General features: G+C 41.9%; 1 protein-coding gene across 4 annotated transcripts in view; it reads left to right on the top strand.

Annotated features, from left to right (window-relative positions):
- Positions 1-14,939, top strand: part of PLEKHG5 (pleckstrin homology and RhoGEF domain containing G5) — a 205,894-nt gene that overhangs the window by 120,981 nt on the left and 69,974 nt on the right. For all 4 annotated transcript variants that reach the window (XM_072425728.1, XM_072425726.1, XM_072425727.1 and 1 more), the window contains 2 exons: positions 583-685; positions 10,799-10,859. In XM_072425728.1, coding sequence (XP_072281829.1) covers positions 583-685; positions 10,799-10,859 — 164 coding nt within the window. The remainder of the gene's footprint in view (positions 1-582; positions 686-10,798; positions 10,860-14,939) is intronic.

The raw sequence follows: 14,939 nt of genomic DNA, 5'->3' as shown, positions 1-14,939 counted from the left end.
AATCAACATGTCACATCCAGGAACCGTGCCGTTATCCCACCACAATGCAACTGCATGCACAAAATTGTTCCCAACCGCTCCTAAATGGTTGGGGCAACGTGGCCCTGCAGTAAACCACATCAGTTTGCCACATGGCCACAGTGGCCCAACCTGAAAATAGCTAAGTCGTCTTGTGCCTCCTTCTGCAAACATTGCCACTGTGGCTTATATATGTGCTCCTTTTTAGCATGTGACACCTGTTAGCTTTCTTCTTTGCTCATTCCACTGGAAGTGACATAAAAGCTTTTATAGGAAAGTAAGGGGAGTGGCAGAGGAGCTGTGCCAGCACAGACAGAAATGACACACTATAAACAAAAGGGTTATGATGTGCAAGGAGGAAGAAGGCAAAATCTGTGCTAGGCAAAATGTCTAGCAAGCTCAAAGACACATTGTAAACAAAACATTATTTATTGAAAGCAAAATGCCGCAAATAAGCATTTAAAATCTCTGACTTTTCTGTGCTTTGGCCTGTTATTTCGTAAGTATCGTTATTATTTTATAATTATGTATTTAACTTTTTGTTATTTTAATTAACCTTTACAGGTTCCATCCTGGCCCGTAACGTCTCCACCCGCTCATGCCCTCCGCGGACGAGCCCCGCGTCTGATGTTGAGGAAGATGAAGAGGAATTAATAGATGGCAAGGGGTAGGTGTACTACTATTATATGTAATTAAAGGTCTGGATCAAAACAGGGAGGCAGCACTCATCATCAGCATGACATGTGTTCAGGGTTTATAAGTGTTACGTCTTACGGCACTAGACTAGACAGCGCTGAGGTATGATTACACTGTCTACAGGTTTAATTACCCTTTGTGGCTCCCACTAGTCCCTTTTTTGTATTTCTTATACATGAACCATACAACTTTCTTGCCAAAAAGCTTTCCATCATCAGTGCAATAAAATTTGCTCTGATTGCTACAATATAGCATGAGAAAGTTCAACTTTGTGTTTTGCACGCTCACATAGGGATCAGCCATATTGAGGGTTAATGCAGCACTGATGAGTAGTCATCGGGTTAGTATTAGGGGAGCCACGTAGTAATCAAAGAATGGCGGTGATGAACACTTGAAATCTGTGACATCACTGAGGAAGGACCTGGCAGATATTTTGCATATTACTCAGGAATCTATGAGATCATAGAACCCTAACACCATTTGGAATGGACATACGCAGGAGCTGATTCCAGCCAACACAGTAGGATGTGTCACTGAAGTTGGACATGTTTCAAAATATGCAAAATATAATTGGCCTTAAAAGCTGAAGTTGAATCTGATTCTATTTTGCCTTCATTTTCCTTCTATTAGGTTGCTACTTTGCTTTTGATAAAAATGGAAGATATCCTATTTGGACATCACTGGGTCCCTGTGCCTCTTTGTGCAATATAGACTGCTCATTGCTAATGGGAGGGCTGACATGGTGAAACGTCACAGCCTATGTAGCCCTCTCAATCCCCCTTGGCAAACATAGAGCTAGCTTTTGGGAGAAGTTGTGCAAGTATCAAAATGCCTTAATGGGTGAATGCCAATTTGTTGAAGTGGGTTTTCCAAGGCAGACTACATTTGCAGGCCACCCTAGGTAACACTCGCATCTGATATTGACCCCTATGTTTGAAAAAAGTAAAATCTAATCAATTAAATTGGCTAGCCAGGGACAGTCAGTCTGCAGGGGAAATGACTAAATGATAATTATCTTCCAGGCTTATTCTGACTCATCTGCAGCTTCTAATGCACGTTTTAGAAGCCCACCAGAAAAGAACCTGCATAGCTTTAGAAGACTGAAGGAGAGGCTGGAGTTTTTTTTATCATCTATAATATTAATCTGTAAGATATCCAGTGACATTAAAGGACCAGGAAGGAGTATTTTCCAAATTGGAGCAAAAAGACCACAAGTGTTTTTGCCTTCCTCTGGATCTGGTTTGAATTTAGGGACTTGAGGATGCAATTTTTAAATTATTTATTTTTTGTTTCCCTTTGGGGTGCATAAATTAGTCACCCCATCATCTCGCCCGGCCTGTGCTGAGGTGCAGGAGATTCTGGGAAGGATGTATGCAGTGGATTCCTCCATTTCCTATAGAGTCAATCACCCTCATCAATAAAACATTACAGTTGTTATTTTTACATTCCGTCCTCTCAAGCATTCTTTGTCCCTCTCTTCATAATGAAAGACTTCCCTGTTTTTTTTCTTTCCATTTCTTTTTACAAGTTCGAATTCCCTCTCAGAGGCAGTGAGTGAGACTGCTATGACCTGGTCCAGCTGGCACTTGTAATGTTTCTCTGGAGACCACTGCAGACAGTCTGCTGATGTGTTGTGCTTTCCCTGATATTTAAACTGCCTGCCGCCTATTATTCACCTATCGCTCTGCAATTCAGCCCATTGAAAGCTGTGGTTTCTCTTCCTGGACAGTGTTCCCTTCTATGTTTAATGCCTGCCCCATAAAAACACAAGTCTTGGCACTTATGAAAAGAAAGCTTTTGCCTTCGAAAATCATCCACCTTACACTGGGTTCAGTTTACAAAAGGCTCACAGGGAAAAACACAATGCCAGAGGCTGCTGCTTTTTAGATTGCCTGCTTGTGTTTTGCAGCAAATAAATGTAAGTCATGTTCATATGGAAAAGCTTGTTGTTGGAGAGCCTGGTCTTGTTGCAGAGTTTTGGTTTGTTTTTGCAGTTCATGGACTTGTTGCAGAGCCTGGTCTTGTTGCAGTAACTGGTTTTGTTTCTGGGCCTGATATTGTTGGAGTTCCTTGCTTTGTTGTTGCAGAGCCTGGTCTTGTTTTGGGGTCTTGTTATGTTGTTGCAGAGCCTGGTCTTGGTTTGGAGTCTTGTTATGTTGATGCAGAGCCTGGTCTTGTGCAGAGCCTGGTCTTGGTTTGGAGTCTTGTTATGTTGATGCAGAGCCTGGTCTTGTTTTGGGGTCTTGTTATGTTGTTGCAGAGCCTGGTCTTGTTTTGGGGCCTTGCTATGTTGTTGCAGAGCCTGGTCTTGGTTTGGAGTCTTGTTATGTTGATGCAGAGCCTAGTTTTGTTTTGGGGCCTTCCCTTGTTGTTGCAGGGCCTGGTCTTGTTTTGGGGTCTTGTTATGTTGATCCATAGCCTGGTCTTGTTTTGGGGTCTTACTATGTTGTTTCAGAGCCTGGTCTTGATTTTTGGTCTTGTTACGTTGTTGTAGAGCCTGGTCTTGTTTTGGGGCCTTGTTATATTGCTGCAAACCCTGGTCTTGTTTTGAGGCCTATCTATGTTGTTGATGTTGGAGTTCTTGGTGTTGTTGTAAATCCTGGTCTTGTTAAGGAACTTGGTCTTGGAGTTGCAGAGTTTGGTCTTGCTGTTGCAGAGTGTAATCTTGTGTTCAAGCCTTGATTTGTGTTCATGATTCTGTTGTTGCAGAAGCTGGTCCTATTTGGGTTGTTTTGTAGTTGAAGAACTTGGTCTTGTTTAAGGCTTGGATTTGTTAATGGAGTTCTTGATCTTGTAGTTGCAAAGCCTGATCTTATTGTGGGGCCTTGTCTTTTTTGAAGGTCAGTTGTTGCATAGTGTATTGTAGTATTGGGGTCTGAATTTGTTGTTTGGTGTTGTAAAGCCTGGCCTTGATAAGGAACCTGGTCTTGGAGTCCCAGAGCCTGATCTTCCCAGAGCCTGAGTTCTTGGGACCTGATCCTGTCTTTGCAGAGTTTGATCTTGCGGTTGCAAAGTTGTACCCTTGTGTTCTGGCCTGGATTTGTAGTTGGAGTTCATGATTTTGTTGTTGCAGAGCCTGGTCCTATTTGAGGGGTTGTCTGGTGGCTGAAGGACCCAGTGTTGTCTTAGGTCTGGTTTTGTTGTTGAAGTTCTTGATCTTTTTGTTGCAAAACCTGGCCTTAATGTTGCAGATTGTGGCCTTGTTGTTTCATGACCTGCTCTTGGTCTTGTAGGGCCCAGTTTTGTTTTTTGTTGTCTTGTCTTGTTATTGAACTTCTTGGTTTGGTTGCACTGCCTGACCTTGTTGTTGCACTTTTTGGTCTTGTAGTTACACTGCTTGGTCCTGTTGCATTGTTTGGTCGTTTTGTTGGATCGGGCAACTTGTTGTATGGTCTGTACAATGGGGCTTTCAGGAAGGAATTCCCCTATGCATAGGAACAAATTTCTCCAATATTAAACTATATCTAAATCAATTTTTGATAGACTGGTGAAGGATAAAAAAAACATCAGTGTGCCTTGTCTACTACTAGGAAGCTTTTCCCTTACATCTGGTACAGAAGTAAGAAAAAAATCTCTCTCTTCCAGATAATGATAGAAACAGGTGTTGCCATTGAGAGATTATTCCTCCATTCCAATTCTTCTGATAACTATAGAATTTCGGGTTCTGTGTTAGTTTTTGACCCAGAGACAATGATCATCAGAACAAACAAAGGAGTGAATGGCCCCAGAAGGGCCATAGATAGCAGTCACAATATTTAAAAGTAAAAGAAACAAAAAAGTTTTGGCTTTACATTTAGTTTACATTTGTTTTAGTTTTCATCGCGTTTCTCTCTTTAATTCTTTCTCCATCAATATGTTTTCTCACTCTTTTTTTTTTTTTTTAACATGTCCTTAATGTTTCTACTTTATACTCCCCCTTTCCTCAGAACATTTTGTCTGATCTTTTGTACAAGCAGGAAAAAACAGATGGCAATCCATCCTCATAAAATCTGCCCCGAAACACTTGTGTTCTCCCTGAAACCATATTTAAAGGGGTGATGACCTTCTCTTACTTAGCAACAAGTGAATTGCAGACAGTAAACCTGGTCAGGCATGTTGAATATTGTGTACATGTTTTCAGTTCATTTGTTTCATAATCATAAATCAGATTTGCAGCAAATTCCCCGCTGCTGTGAAAGGCCTTACAGGCATTGGTGGGCCCGGGACAAAGGTCGCAGCCATCAGGTCTCCGGAGTCTTGTGCTCAGGGGTAACAAAGTAGCTAGAGGGGTAATTAATAAGGCCGCGTGGGAGGGGAGCTATAGCAACTGTTGTAGAGTGGAATGACAGATATCAATGTAAACCTAGAAATTTCACATTTATATTTCTGTTTCTGCAAAGCCTTAGGTTTAACTAAAGGAATCTGTATGACGGTACAAATATGTACCAAATTGACTTACAATATGATACACAAACCTCAAACAGTAAACAAAAAAACCTTTACCTGAATAATCCGAATCCTTCTTCATTTATGTCCACACACTCCCCCTCCCAGACACTGCAGATCTCAGTGGGAGGAGTCAGTGCTGTCAATCCAAAAAGCAGTGGGCGGGCCTGGGTGTGGTCAGGTGCTGATCGACAAATTACAGGTTTGTGAATCAGCCGTAACAATGCTGATAGCCACAACCAGCATATTCATATCCCAATGTATTATAATCAGACACAGCCTACATGAGAGTGGCAACACTGCTCTGAATTCAGGAGCAGTGCAGCATTGTTGCCACCCCATCACCGGAAGCTGCAAAAGATGGACTTCTGTTTTCTCTAACTTCTCATGCAAAGGAGGAGAGGAGCAGGGTTCTGGTGTTGTGATATCTGTTTCTGTAGTACCCCCACCTGTGGCCACATGCATGAGGTGCCTATGCCAGCCATGCATAGAATAGCAGTAATGGGTGAAGGTAGGTGAGCATAAGCGTAGACAGACTGAGCTGTATTGATTCATGCTTTTTTACCCATGTGTTATTATTGCTCCTTGGTTGCCATCTATCGCTGTACCCTCATAATCCCACGATTCTCCATTTGCTGCCCATGTGTTGCCACCATTTCCCATTTGTTGCCAAAATATTGCCCTGATTGTCCCTTTGTTTTCCACTTATTGTCACAATTGCCCCGAGTTCCATGATTCCGTGACTGAGACTTACAAGTCTGATCCCTCCTCCAGCCTGTGATTGGACAGTGAAAGGAGTAGCATCAAACTGATATGCCACTTTCTCTGTCACTCTTCTGTTTCCTCCTATCAGTGTTCCTCTTGTACTGTAACATAACTGCAAGTGGATGATACCAGGGCAGTTTCAGGTGCTTGAATAAATTTAAAAAATGTATATATATATATGTTGTAGGAATGCATTTAGCAATGTATTTTAGCAACACATTTTAATGTACAGCGCTGTGTAATATGTTGGCGCTATATAAATCCTGTTTATTATTATTAATATTAATAATAATAATAATAATAATAGTAAGAACATCAGACATGGCTTTCTTTGCACCGCATTGCACATAGTGAGACCGTTCTCCAACCCTCCAATCTGATATTTTGTGGACAGGTTTGACAGTCGCTGATCGCTATGTGATAACAGACTGTCTGAGACTCTGCTTTTCCCAAGCACCTTAATAAACAAGGCCAATGTGTCACTTATAATGTGCTCACAACTGGGCCACACACATTTTTTTTACATATCATTCTTCTAATTTACATAACAAACATACAGGTGAAGAAAGGAATCTAGCACAATGCATATTAAGTATTTTCCTAAAATAGCTCAAAATGCAGCAAATATTTGGAGCAATGCAGAAGTACAAGTGTGCCACCTATTGGAATGAATAGGTATTACAACAAGCCCTACTTGCATTTCTCACATTTTCAAGGGGAACTCATTTTTATGTCTTGGGGAACCCCTACTAAAACAATTTTTTGGTTCAGGTAGTAAATGACGTCTTACAATGGTGACCTGTGAGCCAAATACTTCCTTACAGGGGAGGTCAGAATGTCTCTATTATGGATAGGTTTAAAAAATTGTCATGCACCTATAACGTAAGAAACCCTGATCCACCTCTACAGGAATACTGGTTGATAATGGCTGCATTAAAGTGTAAATCACCCTTTAAAAATATTACAGTTCTGCTTATGACTAAGTATTGTTAGTACCAAACGTGTCAAGGAGCTGGTATGCATTTTTGAATCACTTAAGCTGAGATGTGAATAAATCCTTACTGAATATTTCATACCACTAATGACTAATTTGTGAACACAATAATCTTGGGTGAGGAAAAAGGCTGAAAGGATTGTTACTCTGGTATCTTACCAACATATTGGTATATATTGTGTTTATTGATATTTGTAGAGAACATAATAATGTATTTTTGTTTATTTTGTGTTTTGTGATTGCTGCGCGTAAATTAGGAACACATTTTCAATTAACTTTCACATAATAACATACCTTAATTTCCATAATTTCTTATTGCAATAAAAAAAATATTTATTTATCATCCACTAGGGGGAGCAAACACTCCATGTGTTATTGCTTAGCCTATCTCTTTAAAGCCAATCTATTAGTTTCTCTTTTCAACCAGTGCAACCTATCAATTTACCCGTATAATATACTTACCTTTCCTTTACTCAACTGTCACTCTGCTTGGCTCCTGGGACCAAAAGAAAATACCTTGTGCTTCCAGGTATGCAAAAAACTCTTATCAGTGCTATCACATGGGGATTCCAAAGCACTGTGTAAGCTGCAAATAAGGGGCTTTCTTTAGATTTCAGTAAAGGAATGCACCTGCAGGAAGACAGAAGGAAGGAAATATTCACATAATCAACCTGATTTATTAAAGCTTTTCAAGACTGGAGAGATCATGGGAGAACCTGGGGGATCCAGCAAACCAGAAATTTCCTAAAATCACCTTCTATTAGTAGGCAAATGTTTTTAATCCTAGGCCAGATGTACTCCAGGTTTGCTGGATCACCCAAGTTCTCCCATATTAGTCTATCTTCTCTAATCTTGGAGAGCTTTATTAAATCAGATCCAATGCGTGATGTGCAAGGACATCAGACTTCACATAAAAAGCAATGATGTTCCCCCTTATGCGTTGTGCTGCAGTGCATTTTTACAATGCAAGGCGGCATGCATGTTTGTCTTTTTTTAGTGTGCAATGAATGGGGTCAGCATTGCAACAGATGGTCACACTCGGCTGTGCATTGCAATATAGGACACAGTAATGCACTCTCTTAGGCTATGTACACACGTAGGAGTTTTGTTGTTGGTACAAATCTTTTATATAATGTCCAGTAACAGATGAGCGAACAAGCGCCGTACACATAGCACCATTCTGTTCTATATAGAGAGGAAAGGAAGCACCATTCTGTTCTATCGAGAGGGAAGGAAGAAAGAGCGGCACCCCCCTGGGCTCTCCTCCATTGACATGCATAGCAGTCATTCCCAATCATCGTTCATTGATCTGCTGCAGCAAATCATTGAGTGGTATCAGGCGACTGCTGTGGACCGATTCTTAGCCTGGACAGGCACGACCAATGCTTATCTAATATGTGTACCTTGTAGTAGGAATGAATCCAGAATCCATTAGCAAATCCTGAGCATGTCAGGAGCCGATATGTCTGCCCCCTTTATATTTAGAATTACAAGAGAAAAAAAAAAAAGGTAACATAGACCAATAAGATCAGCAACCCTTTTTTTAAATAAAATTAATAAAAATAATTATTTACTTGACAGGTAGTTGAAATGGATAAGATCTGAGCACTTGTTTTTAGTGATGGGAGAGACCTGAGAAAAGTGACTCTCGCTCTCATCAGGGGGATGTCTCAAGTACACCATGTATTGTTTTTGGAAGTTCTCACCTATTTTCATATCCTTGCCTAGCTCGACATCATATGATTGTGCTGTGACACATCTATTCTTCGCCTTTTCCTGCACTGCTAATGCTTGGGGTGTGTATAGAAATCCTGTCCACAAGCAATTTCCTTATAACACCCAGCTGTGCCAGCAAATATTGAGCACAGGGCTCAGCATCCTGTCCGGAATAATACTGAATTCAGTATGCTAAAAGATGATGTCAATCCTAAAAATCTAACAATGACTTTGCTATTGAAATCACAAGTTTATGCACAGCTGACCACCATATCTATACGAGGTCATCCCATTCTAAATCCATGGCCGTTAATATGGAGTTGTTCCCCCATGTGGCTATAATCTCCATTTTTTAGAAAGCTGTTCCACACCTGCTTGTGGGTATTTGTGCCCATTTTCTAGCACATTTAGCTGCCAGTTGCAAAGAATGCGTACAAGCAACTTTCTCTTCTTCAGGTCTGTGAGATCAGCTAGTGTTGTTGGATGGAAGGATCTCACTTACGATTAGTGTTCCACTAAGTTTTTCAATGCAGATAAGATGAGGGTTCTGTGCCTTGAGTTCCTCAACACCAAACTCGCTAAACCATGTCTTTATGGAGCATTGTGCACAGGGGTATGGTCATGCTGCGACAGAAATGGCTCTTCTCTAAATGGATGTACACAAATGTCTTTGTATGCTGTATTATTGACACTTCATTTTACTGGAAACACATGACAGCCATTTAGAAGGGATCCACATGCGTTTATCCATATAATATTTGTTCTCAGAACCTTCTCTGGGTGGTGTGATTGTCTTATCCTCCAGGGGGGCTCCAAGCTCCTACACAGACATTGATTTGAGAAAACAGCCTCGATGCACATCAGGGTTTCTTTTTCTTAACAGGGAGGAACCCCTGTAATAACTTTCAGGTCATTAGGGAACTCCGGATATAATTACTATACACTGTATTAGCCAGGTGGTCAGTTGGAAGAATCCCTCTTACATTGCTGGCCAATAGGAAGAATCACTTTTACAGATAACCAACATTGGTGTCCGTTAAATTGACCCGAGAGTCACAAACTGCTCATTGCCCAAGGAACCCCCAGAAACCAGTCACAGACCACTAAATTTATGGACTCCAGATTAAGCATGTGCGGGGGGATGTATGCCACTCAAAGGGGAAGAAACTTCCCCCAGAGTGACGTCATGATGCCAGAACCTACCCACTCTCCCATCGTAGGTCTGAGGCTGCGATGGGAGAGTGAGCGAGTTGTGTCCAGAAACACAACACGCTCACCCCCCTAAGCCTGAAATTCATACGGGGGACATGGTCCACAGATCTTGCCAAAATTTTCTCATGGACCACTGGTTGGCGACCTCTGCACTGGAGGAACCCTGGTTAAGAAATACTGCTCGACAGGATAGATAGGATGACTCCATAGTTACCATATTACTTTGCAGTTCTGTAAACCTTATTAAGGACTTTCGAAAATATTTGTGTTGGTTTTGTAATGAACTTCTTGTCCTCAATCCCTGGAAAACTGAACACCAAAATACTAAACTTTTGTATATCTCCCAGCTCAGTGAAACCTCTCTATCTCCCAGCTTGGGATACCTTTTAGTACAAAGTAAGCTAAGGACACACTCCTTGCCACTCCACCAGTTATGAGTTTGAGTGCAATAGCTCATGTTTGTTTGTTCTATCCCCCCTGCTACACTTTCCATAATATACTACTAATAATAATTCAGCACAAGGATGCTGGGAACCCCACATAATAGACTGAGCAGGTGTGCAGACCAGGGAATTCAATAGTGGGAGACCCTCATAATAGGTGCAATAGGTGTGCACACCTGGGAACAAGTGCAGGGATAATGGAAACATTTTATAATGGGCACAGTAGGTATGCAGACCCAGGAACCCAGCATAGAGATGTTGAGAACTCTTTATAATGGGCACAGCATGTGTACAGACCTGGGAAATCAGCACAGAGATGGTGTGAATCTTCACAATGGGCACAGCATGTGTGGAAACCCAGACCTAAATGCAGAGAAGGTGGGAGACCCATGCAGGCCTTGAGCATCTGTGGATAGATCTCTCCAATATAGTTTTTCAGAGACATATTTCACTGTCAGTTTTGTAACTTTCCAATTCTTTTATACTTAATTTCTAATGTTTAATTTTCTTCCTTTGTTGCATTGTTCAGAGAGAAGAAGGCTGCGGGGCTGAAGTTAACAAAGAAGAAAACAAGGAGAAGGCACACAGATGTAAGACTCTGTTCCATTTTTTCGGTCATTGTTATGATGTAAATATCCCCCCTACATGTGGACACTTAGTGCGTAAATCCTACTTCCTCCCCAGGGGCCACAATCCAGCTGGAGCCAAACTTCAACAAAATACCCTATCCTATCAGAATAACAGGCCTTACCTAACTGACTCAGATATGTTTTCTTTGTTGATTGAGCGGTGTGGGTGCCTGAGGCTTGTCTCACATTTGGCTGGATGTTAAGCTGGCTTGGCTATTCTGTATGGGGCAGTACATCAACTGGTTAATGCACATAGTGCAGTTTGTTTCATCTAGGTGACCCTGTTTCCAGATTGGTAAACTGTGGTCAGCAGGGGTGACTTTCAGCTCGCTGGCTGCTTTAGCTTACAAAAAAACCAAAGTGAAGAATGTCTATATTCTAGGATTAGCTTAATGTCTTGGCTGGAGTTCTCCTTTACGGTATTCTCAATGAGAGGTACTCTGTGTAGGCTGAATATTTACGTGTCAAGCAAATGGCAAAAGGGGATCTTCTTCAAGGGCTGGAAGAACCACTGACAGCTTTTTTGTGGCTCTTGGAAGTGTTAGAACCTTTATCTGACATTTCCAGGTGTGTCAGAATATATCTCCTCCACCGGACTCTGTAGAAGGGACCCTACGTAACTACAGAACACAGTAATGGTGAAAGGACCTTTGGGGGGAACCCAGAATCCAGCAAAGGAGATGTTATCCCATACACCTGGAAGTATCATATGGAAATTTTTAACCCTACTGTACCTGTAAAAGAAGCTGATTCCAGGAAATAATATAAGGTGCGCCCCAATACATCTCATCCTTTAGGTTCACCCACCTTTACCAACACTACCAATTATGGCACGCTTTCTTTAGCCAACAGAAATTAGCAGAAATTATTAGCAGACCAGTAAGCTGTGGCTGCCTTCTAGGTGGAAGTATACCTTGAAATCACTGGGACTCATAGCAAAGTTTTGGCAGGCAGAAGCCAAGAATCTGGTCATTAGTATTGCCTGTGGTCTAGATGTTCCCTATAAAATAGCAAACTTAGGCTGGGTACACACGTCAGATGATTCTCGTCCGATAATCGCCTCAAGGCTGATATCGGATGAGCATCTGGCATGTGTACAGCGCTAATTTTTGAGTAAAGTGAACCTGTACTCTGCCCAAACATAGCAAAGCAACAGGATGCCCCCCTTTCCACTCTATACTCCTTTTTTTTTGCTCCCCTAGCTTTTGTCCAAACGACTGTCCTGGCAGATCCACGGACAACGGACGATGAAAGAGCGTAATGAAAATGAAGGGGAGAGAGCGTAGCGGGGTGCCACTCCGTTGTTCTCCCCCCTCCCCTCCTGTATGTGCAGCACTCGTTCATGCATCATGCAGTCGTTTGTCATTAAAAAGGATCGTGAAAGACAAACGACAATCAATACACGTGTGTACAAAGCCCTAGATTTTGTCTTGAGCTGCACTTTAGGGTGCCAGTCCAGGTCTAGCCTTTGGCACAGATATTTACTTGACAGGCTCAGAATTCTCTAGAAAGTGTTGCAGAATAATTTTAAACAGCACGGTGTATAGGGAGGCAGGGTGGTGGTTTGGGACTTGGTGTCAAAGATTTCATCAGCACTGCACTCTAAATCCATCCACTTGGGAGCAGCCTCAAGGTATGAAAGCAAATAAGTGTTTTAGAGAACTGTGGAGGAGTTAGTTTCTTTTTCTTTTCCTGTGTAAAGCTACAAACACACATGCAATAATTGTCGTTAGAAAGGATCTTTCATGATCCTTTCCAGCAACTAAGGACTTCATGATGCGTGAGTACTGTACATATAGCACCGTTCTACTCTATGGAGAGGGGAGGGGGAGAATGACAGGGCGGCACCCCACTGCGCTCTCCCACTTCGCTTCCATTCAGATCGTTTGTCTTCCATCGTCCGTGGATCCACCAGAACCATGGAGGACGGGAGCTGTACACACGCCAGATTCTCGTCCGATATCGGCCCTGAACCGATTATGAAACGAGAACCATTGGATGTGTGTACGTAGGCTAAGCAATGTAAGAGTTTTGCAATGATGGGTTGCATATTCTATATCGCTGTCGCCATCACTGCAGGAATCAGAGAAGGAAGACCCCATAAATTCATCAATCTGATTACGCCTTTGGTCAAAGGATGCAAATTACTAATATTATTATACAGTATTTATATAGCACCAACATTACACAGCGCTGTACAATAACTAGTGGTTGCAAATGACAGACATATACAAACAGTGACACAGGAAGGGGAGAGGGCCCTGCCCAGAAGAGCTTACAATCTAAGAGATGCAAATGTCTGGGTTTACTAACCTTTTTGAAAATAACTTTGTAAGGACTCTATACACAAGTTTAAAGTGAACCTGTACTCTGCCCAAACATAGTAAAGCAAGGTTGCCCCCCTTCCACCCTTTACACCTTTTTTTTGCTCCCCCAGCACTCCTTTCATCTATTGGGACTGAAATACAACAGCCCTGTGCAAGTCATTTGTAACTTACAGAGGGCTGAGGACTTTCCCCGACCCTCTGTGACAACAACAGGTCAATACCCAGAGACCAATTTTTTTTTTCACTCCTGGCAGCTTAATACAGAGAAATAAACAAAGAAATTGTAGGTATGTCCTGCCAGGGAGGTGGGAATTACAATAAAACTTTGCCCTGTGTGAATTCTGATCAGTGAAACTTGAATGTGGAATCTTCTAGCTGAAGAAGAATTTGTTATTCTATTCATCTAAGCATGTGGTCTGCACCCTTGCTAGACAGCCCAATTATTATGGTGCCACTACACTTTTGTGTTGCAGATAGCTAGTACAGCTTGTTACCTCCCCAGCCCATTGGATAATAAAGGAGTAGCAGCAGTACAATGATGATGTCACTTCACTTCTGTCTTCTCCTGGTAGCCACTTCCCCATGTTAGACTGGCTGCACAATGCAATGTACTACACTGCCCAACACTATTTTAGTATTCAGGGAATACCGAGCCAATATCAAGTACTAATACAACTTATCTCTCCATCTACATTAGATTGTTGCAGTACTGTACACACCATAACGAATTGCCTTAACACACATTCAGTGTTCTCTCCAGCCTCTTTTAGCTGGGCGCACCACCTGCACCAGCCTGCCCGGTTACTGAAGAGTTGGGTCACAATACATAGACGCCTACAATTTCATCCTACCCAACATAAAAAAAATTCTGGGTTGAACACTGACATTGTTATTCATTTAAATGGTCTGCAAACACATTGCAATTCAGATTTCAATGTATCTGCACCTTCTCCGCATTTTGGTATTTACCATGGCACCTAAAGGTACAGATGGTTCATATGCATGGATTGTGGTGCTCTAGTCAGTGCAATAAAATAAATGGCACCCTACCTAGCCCTATGTGTTACCCTGTTCTGCAGTAAAGTGACGTAAAATATACAAATTTACAGCAACACACAGCTGAGACTTCAGCGGCAGGCAGATGGAGTCTCCTGCTGGACTCCCTGCTGTGCTGGTCCTGGTGCAGGTGTTCCATTATTAAAGCAGCCCTGATATGCATGAATACAATGGGATCTCCAGCTCCTGACATCTGTCTGGCAGGGAGGTATCATGTCTGGACAAGCAGACGCATCATCCCATCCAAAGGCCACAGTATGACTTCCTTATTCACATGATGAATGATTTGTGGTTGTGTTACAGCATGATCTGTCATGTATCTGGAATAAAAGGAGGTCGGAACACTTCCTTGTAGTTCATAATTTCATCTTCACCAAAAAGACAAATTCATATGACATCAGCTCTGACCAGGAGTTGTTACACAGTGCGATCACACATGGTAAGGAAAATCATTCAATGATAAGGGGCAAGAAAGTTGAAGTGAATGACCTAACAATAAATTATCCTATTTGCTCCTTTTTATTGGTAAAGATGGCCTCAACACAAAAACCTTCATTTAAATATAATCCTCAATAGCCTCAAAGAATATAAACCCTCTTTGTGTGCACCAAGTGATATCACATACCCTGTGCAGGGTAGTAGTGTTTGAGAGGGCAGC

This window comes from Pyxicephalus adspersus, chromosome 11, assembly GCF_032062135.1.
Source record: "Pyxicephalus adspersus chromosome 11, UCB_Pads_2.0, whole genome shotgun sequence".
NCBI classification, from domain to species: domain Eukaryota; kingdom Metazoa; phylum Chordata; class Amphibia; order Anura; family Pyxicephalidae; genus Pyxicephalus; species Pyxicephalus adspersus.
This window is presented reverse-complemented; position numbering and strand designations above follow the sequence as displayed.